The sequence below is a fragment of the Rhopilema esculentum genome, chromosome 14 (assembly GCF_057945365.1).
Source record: "Rhopilema esculentum isolate cy_ngs chromosome 14, ASM5794536v1, whole genome shotgun sequence".
NCBI lineage: Eukaryota > Metazoa > Cnidaria > Scyphozoa > Rhizostomeae > Rhizostomatidae > Rhopilema > Rhopilema esculentum.
This window is the reverse complement of record NC_142828.1, coordinates 7,806,746-7,826,000: the sequence shown is the minus strand read 5'-3', so window position 1 is coordinate 7,826,000 and position 19,255 is coordinate 7,806,746. Positions and strand designations below refer to the sequence as shown.

The window sequence follows — 19,255 nt, the reverse complement described above, 5'->3', positions numbered from 1 at the left end:
GGTCTGGTAGTCATATATTTAAAAATTATGGCAAAGAATGAATGAACTCCTTCCTCTAGTGACAACTTTTTGGATAATTTGATTAGGTTGTCTATATGCCATCTCGTTATACAGAAATACTTTTCCACGCTAAATCGAGTGAAATTCCGCAATACGGCCAGGTCGTTTGAGAAAAACTGTGCGGTTTCCTCCAGAGGTTCCATAGACAGTACTGTCCTGACTAATGGTGATTGGCTGGTAATTCGATGTCGCGCATTATGGTACCTGAATCGTACTTAAAGGATCTTAGGAGAAAGCTGCAAAGCCAGAAATAGTAGATAACATATGTCTTACGTAGCTGCCATACAACAGTCATGTCTAGAATCACTTGTGCAATGTGATGGGAAGTCAGTTCTTCAATGAAAAGTCTTGCAACATTTAGGGCAAAAGGCGTGAGGCGAAAGACGTTATTGGATGGCCTTGTTGTCTAAGAAGGTTGCCAAGGTATTGGCTTATTCTCAAGATCCCTCCCTGTGAGTCTGGGGTCTGGCCGACCTCGCAATTGGCAGCCATTGCTGGCATCACTCAATATACATATATACAATTTAGACCCAACATAAGGTCAGAAGGAGTGGCAAAGACGTTCTTGATATACGAAGGATACAGTGAACGGATTGAACACACAGAGGAGGTTAGTCAAAAGTTTATTACCAGGAATATCATAATTAACAGCGTATTAGTTGTGAGAAATGGCAGAGTAAACGTCATTATATAGATGAAATTTAATTAAAACTTTACTCCTACATTATACTTGAATTTTTGGAAGTCAGATAAAGCAGTTTAACCTGATTTTCATCTTTGCCAATTGCTATACCTATGCATACATGGCAAGAGTATGGTTTTAGTATTCCAAAACAGCAACGTTCCTACAAACTCAAAGAAAGGGTGAGGTTTAAGTGTGGCATTTCAGTTTATTTTGTTTTCAATGGCCTTTTTCGCGCTCGTATTTTCGTTATGCCTATTCACTATGCTAAGCCCGTCCCTCGTAGACATAAGTTTTCAATTGCAGCTTCAATAAACTATGTTTAGGTTGATGCTAGCAATCTTGCTAGCAATGGTACATATGCTGAAAAAAATCGAAGCAATTTCTTTAGAAAAGTCTGTTCCCTCTTTAAACTCTTCAAACTTTGTTTGCATAAATGCAGATGTATCGCAGTATTATTCGCTGTCACTAGTATATATTTTCTCTGCAATAAAATTTATGTTGTGTTCATATTTTCGGATTTTAATCAAAGTGATATTCCTTGCAAATTGACCAAAGACTGCTGCAATAGGAACTGGGGACCTTAACCTTGAATGGATCCCAAACTGCACTTACAGTCAGGGAATGAATCGATTTACTCTTTGTGTTTTGGATGTTGCGCCCCCTCTCTCCAAAGAAGAAAGAAGCCCATAAATCGGTAATATGTTCCATGGTCCCTGAAATTAATAAGATAGTTACTGACAGCAATGGTGCAGTTTTGGCTTGAAGCTTAACGACATCTTTTCAATTTTGACATCTACCTAATAACAGTTCTCAACAATAAATGTAGCCCTCATAACTACTTTTTGAAATCCAAAAATTAGCCTAAAATTGCTCACTGTTTCACTTAATAAGCGGGAAGGTTCTCAATTAATTCGATGAAAAGCAGGACCAGGCTTTTTCTTTGTATAGCTACCGCAGCCATAAAGGGAGAAATACCTTTGTTCGACCCGCGTTATTCTCGCTTATCAAGCAATAAGGCAGGAATTTCAGGCGACCCATGTTTGTTTGAAACCCTTTACACGAAGCAAGCGGTATTGCCTTTAGTGCTTCGTGCAAAGACCAACGTTTGTCGTTGGTGGTTTTAGGCCTTAAAAGTATGTTTGGTACATGCAAAGCGACAATACCATTTGAAGCACTAAAAATGCCTCATGTCACGTGACAATTGATTTGGTAGGATCGTGCTTCAACAGATCTTCTTCTAATCTTTTGGTATGACGTAAATCGGGAAAATATTCATCTTTTTCAAAGTTTAGCCTATATCTCCGTCAGGTTTTTGCTCTGACTAACTTCCTGTTTTTCATATACGCTTCAACCACAATATGTTTGAAGAACTAGTATGGTCGACGAATGTTCTACTATGGTTTTTTCAAAGGAGATCTTCTAAATAAAAGAACTGTACAAAAACATTGATGTAAAAAGAGTAAGGAGTCGGGGGTAACAAGACCTTCTCCAAAATCGCTTTGAAAAAAAGCAAGCATCTCACAACATACTACTGAAACCTCTTCGTCCGACACCAACCGACACCTCCTCAGAGGATAAAATGTCAGAATAAGGGTCCGAAAGAACACGATGGAAAATATATACCCAGCTGTCGATCGAAAAAGGCCAATCAGAAAAACGCAAGCAAATGAGCGGCATAGTTATCCAATCAAGGCTGCGTGCCTATAGAAAAATTAAGACCTTCTTCTCGCTCCAAATCAAAAAGACACTCTTTCAGAAAATGGAGGTCGTTTTGAGCAACAGATTTCAAAATATATAAAAATTAAATCAACCAGAGTTTATCCACAGTCGATACTTCTAACACATCATGCTTCACGACACATTTTCAATTCTTAATTTAGTGACCCATGGATATGCAAAAATGATTGTCTATCCCACCTAGACCCCCCCCCCCAAATCTGCAGCACAGACTTTCATCATCATTTGTGAAAGCATTCATTTGCGGGTTCATTTGCATGTTTTTGCATAAGTACATAAAACAAAGGCATCCAAGCTACAAATCTGTCATGAAGGCGTCCTTGCCAGTCCCTGGGGGCCTTTTCAGGGAAGACAGAGATTTCTACCTCACTTGGCATGGCTGGTAACATCCATGGGATTGTCATGTTTAATATTCTGCAACGCCCCCATTTTCATAAAGACTTAATACTATCTATTTTTAACGTCTTACTTGATGAACTATTTGTATATTGAAAGAAAACTAACCAGGGAAAATGGCCAGAGGAGGGGGAGACTCTCTTCCTGGTATGAAAGAATAATTTCAGACCAACCAGGAAATTTTGCCAAACAGAAAACATTTCTCCCACTGCGTTCCTAAGTTAAGCCACAAACAATCAACTGCTACCCCTCTCTCTGTTAAGATCACCATTTAAGGTGGAAAGTCGGATGATTAGGTAATAGATATAGCCTAACTTTTTTCTATATTCTTTTTACAAAATTTTTTTCCAATTCCAACATCTTAAAGTTTTACTAATACTTTTGCTTTACACAAAGACATCTATAAATTTTGTACCCTCGTATTTATGAAGTTATTTCCCTGTTAAGTATGTAAATGATCCACAGCCAGCTTGGGGAAAGCTTCATAGCAAAAAATAGTTGATAACATAATTGGTGCTATCCAATCGGCTGTAACAGTTCTTGATGCTATATAGTAAATTCATGTTATGTATCAATTCAACGCTCCAATTAAATCCCTAATGTAAGGGAACCTCCTGAATCCGAAGATGTCATCTTGTAGATTTTGGGTAACTGAACAAACATATGCCATAAATAGATCAGGGGGTCAACAGAACATAATCTATGACGTAATGGGCAATGACAGCGAATCATTCATTTGCAGTCGATTTTAACGTGCGAGCAATTAGCAATAAATCTTGAAAATAGATGTAATTAAGGGTTCTATGCAGCTGGAAGTGCTACAGAGAGTTGTACGCGATGAGAACCCACTAGAAAATAGAAGAACGGGGGACATTAACCTGACATTAAAATGGGCATTAAGAGCCTATATGCCGCAAAGCCAACGGAAAAGCCGCAGACATTCCATTGATAGCAGTTCAGGGGAAGCAGATTTCTGATCACACACGAAATTCGCGTTGTGTTGTTTGGCCATAGAAGCAAACGATAAACGATGAATTCCTTAAACTGAGAGCTCAGCGGATAATTACTGTCACAAATTCGCGTAAGTTTTCATCGACTTTATTTGTTTTTCGACATTTTCGCAAAACCACGTTGGAAAGGTTTTGTTACTTTTTATCATCGGAAAACTGGAAAACGTCTCAAGATCTAATCTGGTTAGTTTAGCGTTTTAGAACGATGCAACAAAAATTATCTTTCGCTGATTTTATCTGTGAGTGATTTTCACGTGTGAATGTAGCATATTTATCGTTAATTATTAAAGCTTTTGCAGCGAAGAAGATTTTAACGAAGGCTCTGAAATTTAGCAACATAATCCATGAACTTTTTTCCCAAAGACAAGAAATCTCATCTATGAATTTAGATATAAACCGTCTGTGCGTGTCATGTTTACGATTAAAGATAACAACATATTTTCGACTGTTGAGAGTTATATAAACAAAAGCGCTGTTGCAAAATGTTAGTATAAAGAGAAACAATTTTTCGTAAACTTTCGTTTCAACGCAAAACAACAAAAACCCCTGAGCAAGGCAGAAGTACTGATTGAGATCTAGTTTGAATGAAACATGAAATAAGACTTCAAGATTTCACTAACAATGCTCGTTCTCGATACATCGCCTAAAACCACAAACTGGGTCATTTTCTGCCCCGAAGTTCCAGTTCCTCTGTATGTTCGTTACTTTTGTTTGCTTTTGAATAAGGCATTGAATTAGTGTGATATCAAGAGGGCTTAATGTGACGAAGGAACGAGGAGAAACATATTCTTTATTTTGACATCTCTTTAAATCGTGCAAAAAGGTGGATTTATTGTCATTAGAGATTCAGCTAGAAATATCGAATGTCCATTCAAGCTATTTTGAGCCCCCAAACCCGCTCGAAACGTTTGCTTTGTCTCGTATTAACATCAAAAGGTGTTATACAATTGCATGGGAAGGATCCTTCAAACGGTAATAGTTGTATAAATTGGCTGTAAAATCTTCCAATGCTATTGATAGTTTACGTACCCCAACTTTCTTCTAATCAGTTATCTTGTCTAACTTCATGTAAAATTTATAGACAGTTGGTTATGATGGATGTTTTTCTAGTGTTCTTGAAATTCTAAGAAGCATACACCAAGTCTAGTTCCTGGTTGTATGAAGTAGTTAAGAAATCTGATGCTATATGAACAATTGCAAGAGAGGTCAAAAACCATCATAACTGACCTCTGTTAACTGCTGAAAGATTTCTTCGAAAAAAGGGTTGCATGTAAGCGTAAACCCGTTCAATTTTCTCGAGCAGGTTTAGAACGTTCGAAAATCAGAATATTTCTCTCTGCCACGTGCAAAAAACCCCCTATAGCAAGCAACGCTGTCCGTAATTTTTATGTTTTGGTCACCGTTTCGCTGAAGTTGATGATGTGCGAGAGCTACTAGTGTACGGGCGATGGTAGCATTGAATATAAACAAAGACGGTACTGTTTTTGAAGAAAACTCTATAATCTGCTACAATATGCACAATAGGGTGGTTAAAGGACGCCCACGATTGATATTTATTGTAAGATTTATGTATCTTTATACAAATGAAGGGATTTGCAAGATAGAGAATTCGGGCAACGTCGTGACAACAAACTATTGCGGAATTTGTAATGTTTGCCTGCGTATGGAGTGTTTTCATCCACTTGCAGCGCTGATCTCTGATAACAGAATCATACCCAAAGCTGCTTTCATGATTCTTTGCCAAAGCTTAACTTTCTTTGCAGTATTGATTTGTTGACATCCTTGTGAATTTAGGGCGATTCTTTGAATAAAAGGGCATCCTCCTACGGATCAGAGTGGGTGAGGTGTTCGGGGTCACATACTTCTGTCACATTTTGCTTGCTCCAGTTACCATCTTTTCCATACTCTCCATTCCCTTGGGATCATATATCTGCGAATTCTTTCGTTTATTAGAACCTAAATATCATCGCTTGGATTGCTAAGGTTTGAAATAGTGACAGCATGTGACAGCTAACTGGATAATACATATGTTTAGTCTTTTAAGTTGACTTTTCAGATCTGTGCCTGGTTTTGTCGTCGAAATCACGATCTTTCTTGGTTCCAGCACCACAATGTTCTTGACACAAGGAGATAAGCGCTCCGTCGACGTGGATTACGAATTTGATAAGCAAGGAGGTCAACCAATGAGTGTCACCACAATCAAAATTTCCTCCAGCTCTTCAATAGGCTTCAATCAAGTATAAGTTACGTTGCCAAGATAGGGCAACGTATTCTCCAAATAAAAACACACATTGCACGTTTTGAATTTTATTATAACTAAACTGCATAGAGTTCTTTTTCACAAGACATTCAAACAGACACCTCCTTAGACACTCTGCCGTCAAAACTTTGTAGAAGCAGCCTCCTAACAATGGACACCCCCTTACAACGGACAACTCCACAGTGGACACTTCCCTACAATAGACACGTCTCTACGACTGATACAGCCCTACAGCATACACCTCGCTAAAGAGAAAGGAGGTTCGCCATGCTTTGCAGATGCAACAGCAGAGTTTGATGATATTGCGGAGCGTTATTAATCTATCCATTTAACTTTTAAGTTTGATAAGATACTGCGATTAATATAATTTGTACAACTAATATCGTTTCTTATGGCCAAAAGATTAATAGAATTAAGAAAAGAAACATAATATATGATTCAGGAAAAGAAGACGACAAAGATGGCAATAAAAGATAAATATTGTAAAATAAGGGGAAAAAGTGGCTATTGTTGCTCTTTCGTCCCTAAGTCTATTTGGTTTTGTAAACAGGGAAGCAATAATTTCATTTTGCACTATGGCCTTGGAACAGATTTTTCCATCAATAGGCTTATTTTAATCTCAGTAAAATAAAACCCCTAATGTTACCAAAGTAACATAAGGATAAAGAGCATTGTATCGAAGGACCTCCGGAGCTCCAGCACAGAAGAGACATTGACTCATGGCACATGGAGCCGGGCCTATCTCACCAGTTATTTTGTTTCTAAATTTAGAAAGAACACAAAACTTTAAAGCTGATATCCTAAAACAGTTGAGCTTATTTTGTCTTGTGGTAGTATGGCCCTTGTGAAGGCTCGCGTCTTCTTTGCTTGTAGTTGTTACAAGATAAAAGTGTAAATCTAGCCACAATCCAGTAACTTAAACAGGCCACAATCCTGAAACAAGCACATTTTTCCTATTAAATAGCCTATCGTCAGTTTTAGCCATGAAAGCATGATAAATATGCATGACCTATAGTTGCACGGACTCCTAAGTAACCAAACATAGCTATGATCTCCAGGTTGAGTCGCATTTCCTAGGCTAAGGATTTCACCTTAAATAGAATTTATAAATATGCAAATCAGAAGCATGCCTATTGTTGTCCTAGCACCAACATGGGTGTCCCGGGCGAATGCATTATCATTGAGAGAATTTATGTACGAGAATTATGGTAACAGAGACTTCTCTACTTGCAAAGACCTAGAGAGAGTAGTGAAAGAGAAACATTGTTGCCAAATTCACTCTTTGTAACCAACAAACGGTGTAACAGGACTCCGAATTTTGACGCAGCATTCAGATTCTCATCTTGGCCAAGCTCCACATCTTTTGACACAAAAAAGAGTGGAAAAGTTTCACAAGCCTCTATTTGAAATTTCTTGGCTTTTGTCTACAGATCAATCTTGTTACGATTTGGAAACCAAGATAACCCTTCTAAAATTCTATTAATTTATTGTCAGCTACTTTCGAGACAATCGAACCGTGCATTATGTATGAAAAGCTGTACTTAAGGCAATGTGACATTAAAAGCTTTCTAATTCAAAGTAAAAAACTATAAGATCGATGTTTACACTTCTAATGAATACAGAGAAATTTTTATTTCAATTGACCCAGAATTTCCATGCGTAGTCTTGCTTTCAACGAGCATGGCAGAACCAGATTAGAAACAACACATAAGCAAGATGCTTTTGACTATTGAACAATTGCTTTAGTTTCAGAAAACCTCTGACTCGATATTAACGTGCCTGTTAAGCTAAACATGCCACCCAAATCTTTTCGCAGGGCTTTGTTATTTCATTTTATTTAACATGTTACCAAGGTTTCATTGGATGATAGCAGAAAGGATGCCGATTTGATAAAGTTCGTCGTGTGGCTTGCGAAGTGTGGTTGCTGAGGTACAGTTTGTCATCTTGAAGCAATGTTGTACGGTACGCCACAAGATAGTGACAAGATTTGTTAGTATTTAGGCCTTCCGAATGGCTTTAAAGGCAAAATGTGGAAAGCTGGAGATGGTTATCAGATTATTAATTGAGTGAAGATGACAAAATTGATTGAGCAAAGTGATCAGTACAGTGTCTGCATTGTCAGAACGTAAAAACACACAAAACACGTAAAAATACCAGAACGAGGTTCCAAAAATATGACTGCTTGAATCAAGTTTAAAATTTCAAGGGTCATCCTTATGCAGGAGTCTCTACAACTCTTTTCGATACATTTCTGCGTTATATAACGAGTGGGCTTTGCAGATTCATCTTATTAACGTCAAAGTTCATTCATTCTCTTTTAAGCCTTAGCAGCAAAGACGATTTCCTATTTCGACGAAAAATTGTAATCCTAAAGATTTGCAGTGTGTAACGAATACGGCACCTACTCAAGCTATGAATACCATATGTCGAAATCCTTGCGTAACATCTTTCAAGAGCATATAGACATTTTCTATCATTTGTGTTTGAAAAGGTGTCTCTCTAACATTTTGTCAATTCATTCCAATTCGGGTTTGGGAAGTTGACAGGTATGGCGAGAGTATGTGCAAAAATCATCAATAGCTCACTGGCTAGCGACAGAAAACCACAATCCTTAGCTCTCTATGCATGATAATGCAGCCGAGAGGTATGAGTATACATGTGTGGTATCAATGCAATTTAGTGGTAATTGTTAATTTTATGCGCCTCATACAGTTTTGATCTCGTGCTGTTCGCGGTGGCAATAAATCTTCTCAAACATAGTCCTTATGGGAAGTTAGACAATTCTGTAAAAGGTCAGCCCTAGTTATGATGCTTTGTTAACTGGAAGCTCTTCCTTTTCATTTAACATACGTTTTAAGCTAATTATACTATACAAGTATACCCTGTTCTTGAGCTTTGGTTGCTCAAGATTCCTAGTTGATAAAAGAGGTTTTAGAGAATACTTTTAAAACAGTATTGTTGGCATTGGTAGGTTGTTACATTGCTCTTTCTAACCCCTTAAAAAGCATAGACGCACAAAAGAATATCCGTTTAACTCTGGAAAACAAGGTGAGCTTCTTTAGGGTGGTACTTGACGGTGCCTCTCTTGTGTTTTCACTCGAGCGGCAAATCATTCCATGGAAATCTCGTCACCTTTGATAGAAATCCTGTTGTTTATATTCAAATTCCTGGAAATCCTTTTGTTTTTGTGGAAATCGTGTACACTATTTGCAAGAGAAAATTGCCCCCTCCTTTTCACAGAGTATCTTATTACCATCGATTGAGCAAGATGTTAAACCACTTTTCATTCTTAGAGAAATTTCAATTCCTTCGGATAGTTACATGCGTAATGTTTGACAACTTTATGACGTCAGGATACAAGATGTCAAAGATACTATCACAGATTAACAGCCTCCAGATAATAGTGTAGTGGACTGTGAATGAAATTCATTTATGCGATCTGAAATATTTTAAAGGCTTCCTTATGATATAGTGCAAAACAAACACGAACAGGTTCATGATCTTACGATGACGTTCGATTGACATTTTGCTTACTCGCATTGCATCATCTTTCTTTGTTAACTTGATCATACCCAGCTAACATTACCGAAGCTTTACATTCTTACTTCTCACTATAATTTCAGCCCACACTTCAAGGTTCTTTCGATTATTTTTGGTATTTGACGTTTGGGAATTTCAGTAATTGACATGAAGGCGAAGATGTATTGATAAGTATCAGGAACCTCTCGAAACGAAAGGCTTTAAAGAGCAGACATTTCGTAAAATAATATTCATCCCATCAGATGCCAACCCTTTCAAGCATCTAATAAACTTGATAAAGACAGTATCGTGTCAAACCTGATATTCCTAATGGATTATGCCTACTTTGTAAACCTTGCGAAAATCCTCCCAGTTAAAAATAGCGCACTTGTCTAATAGCTCTTGAATGATGGGATGCCTCAAAAGATTATTGATAACTCTATACATCAAAAGATTATTGATAACTTTAGAAGGAGGAACCACCAGGCCTTCTGTGTTTAGAAATATGATATGCGCATGATTTGCTGTGCTTGTTTCAGTCAAGAATCTCGCAGTCCTAGCAAGGATAAGCTTTTTATTATAGAAAAAACAAAAGGTTTTTAGTTTCTTTGGTTAGAAGCATGAAATGTCTGTAAATTTTGTTTGGTGTGATTTGGAGATCTTTCTAGTTGTCTGACTATTAGAATTAAGGGTGAATGAACAGCTGCCTGAAGATCCCTTAAAAGCTTGAACAGCTAGAGTTGCAACTTAGAACCGTCCTGTTCTTTCAAAAAGCTTACATTTTAGCCATTTATCTCTGTTTGCCTGCATAATGACTTCAGCTTTAATAGCAAAAAGTGTTCAAGACGCACAAAATACAACATCTATCTCCAAGTGTTCGAGAAAGGCGAAAAAGGCAGCTTTATAACCCTTACTTTTTAAATGGCAATGGTGAGTTACCGTTGAGCCATGTCCATCACCAGAGAAACATAGAAGAGAATCATATTTTGGAAGGTTAGCCCTCTGATCCTGAGGATTGATTAACCTAAAACGTAAAAGTGAAAAACTGAGTTATATTTAAGGGCTTAACGAAAGGCATGTTTTCAAGCGATGATTGTATCTTATAGAAAGGCACGGGGACATCTATTTTCATGAAGTTCGATGAGAATTCTTATGCGGGTCTTTCATGGATTTTATCGTATACATTGCCGAATATGGAAAGGGGAAACAGTAACTCACAGTTGGGAAACAACTTTTAATTCTGCGGCTGATTCATTCATTTGCTAATCAATTCAAGTGGTTGAAATTCAAGAAATTCAAGGATGAACGAAAGAGCGTCTACTAACATTATGAGCTAATTTTAATTCATTATTCCAAGGGCAGAACACCATCACTGCGTAAGGCGTAATTGATTAATTCCATTTTCGTTAAAAAGCACCCAGCCCATCTTATTAAATGTCATTCATCGCTGGTTATAAAAATTTCTAACAACGACACTGATTGAAATTCAGGAACACACACACAACTCTTTGATACCAAATTTTTGCCATTTTAATGTTATATTTTCTCTACTATATGACATATTTATGGTGTACTTATGGTGTATTTATGGTGTAATTTAGTTGCTAGGAGCGTTTGGTTATTGAGGAAATTATGTGAGGTTGTTGTAAATGGAATTGGAAGGGAAGAAAATTTCTAACAGTAATTTTAAAATTCTGTTCCGAATCTTCTAATGTTAGTAAAACGTACAAAATTTGAAGAACTTGTTCGAGAAGGAACTTGTTTAGACTCGACTCTATTTTTAGTCCAGAGAAGGTATTATCTGATTTCAGACAATATGCTGAAAAATCGTTTGCTTCATATGGTTTTCTTTTTATAATCAGGAGGGATGTCATGTATAAATGGAGGTTGCAGTAATCTTTTCTCTACACAACTCGAATTCTCCCTCGCAGTACAAATGTTTTCCCCGCATGTGTTATCATTTGAATGGACTTTGCAAATGTCTACGTCAATATGCGACGTGAACAACCAAATAATATTGGATTATATTTTATCGGTCATTCATTCTCGGAAATAATTTCCATCCATTCAAATATAGAAATCACTGTGTGCAAATACGGCCCATTTTAACATATCAACTTTAATTCGCCTGGTTTTATAGAATTTCAGATTCATATTGGAATGGAGAGGGAGGAGGCAATGTTACCCAAAGGACCCAGAATATCCACCACAGGGCTAGGTCAGAGTGTTCTGAACACAATTTGAAAGGCGCCATTTATGGTCTCTTAACCAAGTATAATTTCCCTTGCAAATCCTTTCTGTTCTGATAATTTAAAATTTCATGTCATTATGCTCTTATGCCTGTTGAAGCCTCCTTTAGTTATTGAAGATGCCTTAAGAGAGAGAGGGGCGTCTAAAGAAAGTAGAGTTCTAAGGTGATGACATGACGTCACAAAATATAATCTTATATTTTTTTATTCTGGATCACAACACCTGAAAGAGCATTATGAAATACCTCAAAATGTGTGAAATAAGGAAATTCACTAAAGATTGTCTGGGATAAGGCCACACAAGCACAGACTATTTTCCCACCTGCAATTTGGTAACTGCTCTAAACTTTATAAACGATTCAAAATAACAGCAATCCGTTAGAAAACTTTCAATATTTCATATTATGCTAATTTTATATCGTTAGCAGTATTTCATGGTGTTCTTTGAAGTTATATGAAAAGTCAAAATTTTTGCAATAGATTTCTTATGACGTTCCACTTTAGAACTTGTTAGGATTAATAAGAACTTTGAAAGTGAGCGGATCATCCTGATAAGATAAAAAAACGGAAAGGATCATGATTTCTATTTTCTGCAGTTGACTTTGTATCACTTGATACCTCCCATCAATACCTACTCATTTTAGTCCATTATGATAGGTCATTAGCCGCAATTATTACTTCTTATTACCAATGATTTATAGGTGTAAAACAAACAATTAGAAACGTAATAAAGACCGTTAGAAAACTTCATACTTGAAATCTCAATAATTTTCCTATTCTTATTATAAAAATATATTTGCTGCTTGCTGAAACTTTCTATCCTCAAGCAGGCAAAGAATGCCATTTGCGTCTATGGCAACGTGGCACAGGCATTCCTTGTAATCGTGTTACGAGACGTAGGATGAGAACCGGGGGGCGAGGGGCTTTTCGTAAGAGCCCATTCAGGGGGAGTCAGTCCCCTTTTGGGTTGGATTTCTAGTTCTCAAAGTGACGTTTTAACAGAACTTCTTGCTAACTTGTGACCACGAAAAGGGCCCCTCCTAAGACTGTGCCCTCCCTAGTTATAAATGCTTCTTACATCCCTGATCGTGTTACAGTAATACTGCCTCCTTAGTTCATTTTGTGCTTGAGTAATGCTGACCACTTGCATTTTGCAACTCAGGGTATACAAAAGTGGAAGTACAGGGACAGCATACCTCTGGTGAATGCAAACATTAGATTTAATTATACTCCATTCTTTAGGCGTAATGTGTTTATGCTGGCATATCGCAATCGACAGAAACTCATGCTGTGATTCAAAAGACAGTTAAGATGGAGTTTATGTTTTCGTTTAACATTATAATTGAAGTATATCGTGTTTTCCTTTTGTAGGCCATCCATTATCAGACGGGATTAAGAAGTTAAGTGCATTGACCTGATAATCAAAGGCATCATCAGATCGGTGGAAGGAGAAGTGTCGTGGCGAGCCTCTCGGTAAGGTTATTTGGAATTATCCAAGACTCGTCGCTTGCTGGCATTCTTGAATAGCTAATTGTAAGCCCACCTATGTTCTAGGGCAGTTAAGCCAATTTGTAGGGCAGGAAACTCATGTTTTAGGTCTTTTATCTATAGATCAGTAATAGATTACATTTAGATGAAGTTTTCATGCTATTTAAAGGGCGAGTTCCAAGATCAGTGAAACCTTTTCATATGAAGGCCCATTCAACAGTCTAATGACTTTGTTTAGCGTGCAGATGGGGAAGTGTGCCTCAAATTGTCATGTCATGTCGATACAGGTGATTTTATTAGGAGATTGTTGCTTTTAGTATTCATGTATCATACAAGTATCATGGCATGCTTGGCTTTTCTTGGCGTGCCTGTTTACATAGGCGCCCATTCTTCATACGTCATTTTAACCAGGCAAACTGTTTCTTTTGTCTGTTGATTTACAAAAATTTCTTTTTCTTCCGCAGTTGATTTGCTACATTGCCAGTTGAAACAAGTAATTTTGTATGCTACAAGACTAGATTTGATTCACACGAAATAAGGGTAAGTTTATTTAACGTACTTTTCTTGTCTTTGCATTCCACAATAGACATGGTTTATGACGTCAAACGGGCTGAACATTTATGATTTTCAAAACAAACCCTTTTGATCGCGAGCAAAAGCGTGGAAATTAAAATTGGTTGTCGTCTCCATTAAACTGTCTGTTTTACAAATTTGATGCAAGCTAAAGAATTCCTGTGAAAAATAGGTAAGCTCTGTATTTTGTGTCTAGGCACGTGCATTCCTCGATGCTATTGCAGTTTCGCACTTCTCAGCATGTGGTTACTCATACAAACCATGCATAATGATACTCGTACAAATTCTTGATCTTAGTCGTATTTTTATTAGGAACTTTTCTTCTAGGTGTTTTATGTTTCTTTAAGTTACTTCTGCTCCTGTGTTGAAAGGCCATTTTGGTCGAGACTTCCAGCTTGCAAGTGCTATGACGTGCTCCCAATTGTTTTGAATCAATATTTCTAGTGAAGAAGTACCACCACTTATCCTATTTAGGCTTTTACTTGCCTCATTTCAAACATTTAAGTAATCACAATTTTTCAATTTTTTCCCTAGGAAAACAGATATTTAAAGTGTTCTATTTGATCGAAGGAAAATGAAGAGACTAGCAGCCTTGAATCTAAAGAAATTTGTTGGTTTTATTAAGTTTACGATGAAATTTACCGGACTGGAAAATTCTGCTTATTCAACTAATATTGCATTTTAAATCAGAGGACTTAGAATGGATTACGGTCAATTTAGGTACGCCATTGCGAACCTAACTGCAAACAGGACATTACCAAATTCAACTGACTATTTTCTGAATTGCCTGCACGAGGATGCATTCGATCCAGCGTGTGATTACTTGTACGAGCCCCCATTCGAACTGACTGCTGGGAGGGTGCTCTCAGCCATAGGCATTGCCATATTAATTGTCGCTGCGTTGGCTGGTAACATTCTCGTCTGTGTTGCATTTTGTCATTACAAGAGACTGCGTACCGTTCCAAACTACTTCATTATATCGCTAGCAATCAGCGACATTATAGTGGCAGCTATCTCTATGCCTTTGTGGCTTTCATTTGAAGTGACTGGTTGGCAGAGCCTACCCGCATGGGTGGATTTTTTAGCGCTGGGAAAGTTCTGGGAGTGCGTGGACATACTGGGCGCAGTCTCGTCGATTGCAAACCTCACAGCAATCAGTTTAGATCGACTGTTTAGCATACTAGCCCCTTTACGTCACAGAACACGCATGACTCCAGTGGTTGCGTTGATAATGATCACTTTTGCTTGGGCCTACGCTCTCATTTTGTCGCTGTCTAGGGTGCATTACTTTGAAGATTACACAGCTGTTATAGCAACGTTTGGTTTCTTTCTTCCCTTATCAATCATAATTGTATCATATTTAGCAATATACATCAAATACTGGATTCGTTCTAACAGACAAAGCAATTTGAATGGTGATTGGAACCTGGAAAAGACTCTCTTGATTGTTATAGGGCTCTTCGTTTGCTGTTGGTTGCCTTTCTTTGTCACAACACTGTTATACCACTACTGTTTAAGCTGCAAGTTTGATGACGTAACTGCAAAGCACCTTCGTGGCTTCACAAAGTGGATGCATTACTTGAATTCATGCTGCAACCCTATTATCTACGGCTTCTGCAATATCAATTTCAAGACAGCATTTTGGGCCTTGCTAGGCAGCTGTTTTGCAAGCCGATATTCGGATATGGATCTTGCGCCAAACTCAAGGGAAACGTCAAACAGCCAGGCGGGTACGCTGCTACGTCACTTGAAGTCAATCAAACGAAAACTGAGCTGGAAACGTGATCTAGAAGAAAGTATTGTAAGTAATGCCGGGGAGGTAAATGAAAACTCAATAAGTCTTGCCATTCTATCCATGCAGCTTAAAAACGAACAATCTGCAGAGGGCCAAGAAGCTCAAGCTCTTTTAGAAGATTCGCGTCCATCTTCTAAAGCTTCTGAAGATATAGGCCTACTGTCTGATGAACAGGTTTCTGTACATAACTCAAGCGGCGACGAAACCACCTCAAACAGACTGAAGCGAGCAGGTTCAGGCGAACGCAGTTCTTGCGAGCTTAAACCTCGAGAATTTACAAATATGACATACCGGTCAACGCAGGAAAACGAGTTAAGATTTTCGAATCACAATGAGTCAATTCATGCCAGTCCAAAATGTGGAGCTAAACGTAGAGAATCCGACCCTAAAGAGGAAATCCAATCACCGATGCGTTTTGATACCGATAAAGACTTTCAAAGTGACGGGTTGAGAAAGAGTGTTCGAAATCTGGTTTCTGATCTTCCAAATCAGGAAGCAAGAAAATCGTGCGATGATTGTCAAATAGATCTGACTGAAGATGTTGTTCGTGTAGAGGATGAATATTTATGTACCAAGAACAAAACGATTAGCAATGGTTATCCCTCATATCTTGACCAAGATTTTGGGTGTGAACAGCATCATGACAGATTTCTACCAGCGTGTTTGCATGTAACAGCTGATATTTTCGATATAACAGCACAGAGTTGGTCCGATTCAGTGACTCAAAGGAGAAAAGACTTTCTTAAAGAAGAAAATATAATAGATACTAAGGAGTCTATAGTGTAGATATTAATCCTTGCATTTACCTTCCATTCTGCCATATTATTGTGCGCTCGAGGTCTTACTATTAAAAAAAATTATTTCTGATCCTTGCAGTCTTGAAACAGAGGCGGGTATGAAACAGAGGCAGTCTTAAAACATTTTTTGTTTCGGCCTCGCATGTTTACACAAAACGAGGACTCACTTTCTATTAATTTTGCTGTTCTCGAGATTGGCTTTAAGTACGAAAACATAATAATCCCCAAATATAACACAGTTTCTCCTGATAAATAAACGCGACTGCCTAACAGGACCTTTTTTATTGCCATAGCCGTGTATTAACTTAATGTACATGTAAATACTAAGTTTGAAATAAGGACCATTGTTGTTTAAATCAAAACCACATTTATCTATGATGTATATTTGTAATATTTGTAACATGTTGTATCACCAAACACATACATTATTAGCTCTTTTGTAATATCGAAATTTCGAAACTTTTGTCACCAATCGTAGAAGCCATCTTTTTTCTGCAATTTAAATGCTTTTGAAAACCAGATTATTTAACTAATTTTAATAAATATAGCTCTAGATCCGAGTTTGAGTAGAGGAATTGTTCCTCCAACATAGGGTAAATATCGGGTTTTGACAGAGAAACATCGAGTAATGACATTAACCGAGCAAATATGGAATTGTGAAAGCACATTTAGATTAGTGGAATGTTAAATGAAGACAGAGAAAAGCTAAATTGTGAAACATGAATTGTGGCTAGCAAATAGCAATGTTAATATTCGACTCGACTGTTGTTACCTAAATCTAATCAATTTAATGCAGGTATTTATTACAAAGAAAGTTCAAAAAACTATTTTAACCTAGTTTTTCAATTGAAAATTTCAAACGACGATAGTTTAAAGTCATAGGCATTGTGGCTGATTATTAGATTGTTGTATTAAACAGTTAATTATGGACCCATTTAATCGAAGCATTAGACTCACATCGAGTGTAATATATCTTGTTTATAACCTCATAAATTTAGCATCACTTAATAGTACGAAATGTGGTGCCCTGAGTACCGGAGTCTCTGTTATTTAGACTCCGAAACTGTCTACAATACTTTATCCCAAGATTTATGAGGCTCTGGTACCCAGGGTAAAGATGTGGAACATATTTGAATTACGCAAATGTAAACGTGGATGGTTTTGCTATTAGTGTTGTCGTTACAAACTACGTAACTCTCGTTTCTATGTAAGCTCAATCCTAAACCCATGTGCTTTGCTTTGCTGAAAAATTAAAGAGCCAGAGCTCGTTTAAAAGCAGCCAGGTTGAAAATCCTACCAGGCTGCTATCAGCGTTAGAATATCCATATCAAAGCAAATGATATTGTTATATATTGCAAGTAGAAGCAAGTAAAGACTGGCATGTGTCATAAAGATATGTTCTCCAGTGTGAGGCGGATTTTTTATATTTTCTTGTTTACCACAGAGACTTTGCTAAATAACTTGCTAAAATATGCTTGGTTAATGACCTTTCCTTTGAGTTCCTTCCAACAGTATACGTGCGATCACACTATTTATGTCTGTCAGCAATTCTGCTGCTCTGCCCATTGCTTCCCTGTGTATCAAAGCTACCGCTGATGTGATAGTCCTTTGCATTTCCCCGCTCGTATGACTTTCGCTGCTACAAGATGTCAAGGCGGTAGCGGCATAAAGGTGGAAAAATTGCTTTAGCCAGGAATCAAGAGCGCTATAGCTATGATTAACAGAGTGCTTCACGCTGTATTTAAGGATGTTCCATTTTTAGTCCAATTCCTTGCACTCAGAATGATGTCGCAGTGACATTCTTTGGGCTTCTTGAAAATATCTTGCTGCACTGGATTTGGTACTTTAATTCGGCTTTGACTCCCTTGTACAATTCCAAAAGCTTTAACCTCTGATTCACATAAGACATTAAAAGCACTTCCATGTAGATCTTATTTTGATTTATAGACTCTCAAATGTTTCAGGGTTTTATAACTTAGAAGTTATAGATCTCAAAATAGATTTAGAAAATAGGCCTCTGGGTTTGAATTTGAATTGATTTGCGTAATCTGTTCATTTCTCAAAATCTCTCCTTTACAACAGGCTCGCTTTAAGCTTCGGTGTCAGAAAAAATACACTTAGATGACGTCAGCATGTGAAGGATGTAGAGACAGCACATTTTTTATTGTGCCTATGAAGTTCATAGCTCGGAAAAAACAAGTCAAAAACACAAAGGACTATAGAAATAGCCACATTTTCCCGATACCAAGAGACTTCCAGGATTCTTCAGGGCAGGATTTTTGCTTTATTCAGCTCTTAATTTGTAACAGTGCAAATTTCCTGGAAACCCCTGAGCTACATGTATGATTTATAATGCTCAAACCGCAAGTATTTATAAAAGGAATGCTAAAAGAATAAAAATTACTTTTTGGGATGAAACGGATTTGAATTTATCTTGAACATATCCGAATAGAGATTAGTGAGCCCAATCAACTCCAATCCGAAACAGGTCATTTTTAATCGGATGACACTGAGTTAGGATATTTTACTAATCCAGGCTTTTCTTTATTTTAGCTATTTTTACGAATTAGCCTTTTTTGTTTCTTTATTTAGTAGCTTCACACAAAGCATCTATATTAATTCATCTGAATTTGCGAAAGCGCGACTTTAACAGATGCTGACACGAAAGAAATTATTTATTCCAAGC

The 19,255-nt window shown here is 37.4% G+C and overlaps 1 protein-coding gene across 3 annotated transcripts; it reads left to right on the top strand.

Annotated features, from left to right (window-relative positions):
* Positions 1 to 723: 723 nt before the first annotated feature.
* LOC135696289 (uncharacterized) lies at positions 724 to 17,977 on the top strand. Of its 3 annotated transcripts, none has more exons than XM_065215637.2 (4): positions 724 to 3,959; positions 13,288 to 13,389; positions 13,869 to 13,944; positions 14,512 to 17,977. In XM_065215637.2, the coding sequence occupies exon 4, from the start codon at positions 14,678 to 14,680 to the stop codon at positions 16,556 to 16,558; it is 1,881 nt and encodes a 626-aa protein (XP_065071709.2). In that variant the 5' UTR covers positions 724 to 3,959; positions 13,288 to 13,389; positions 13,869 to 13,944; positions 14,512 to 14,677; the 3' UTR covers positions 16,559 to 17,977. The 3 variants fall into 3 exon arrangements, with proteins under 3 accessions (XP_065071709.2, XP_088968444.1, XP_088968445.1); XM_089112318.1 differs by lacking the exon at positions 724 to 3,959 and adding an exon at positions 3,970 to 13,117; XM_089112319.1 differs by lacking the exons at positions 724 to 3,959; positions 13,288 to 13,389 and adding an exon at positions 13,419 to 13,691.
* Positions 17,978 to 19,255: the final 1,278 nt, after the last annotated feature.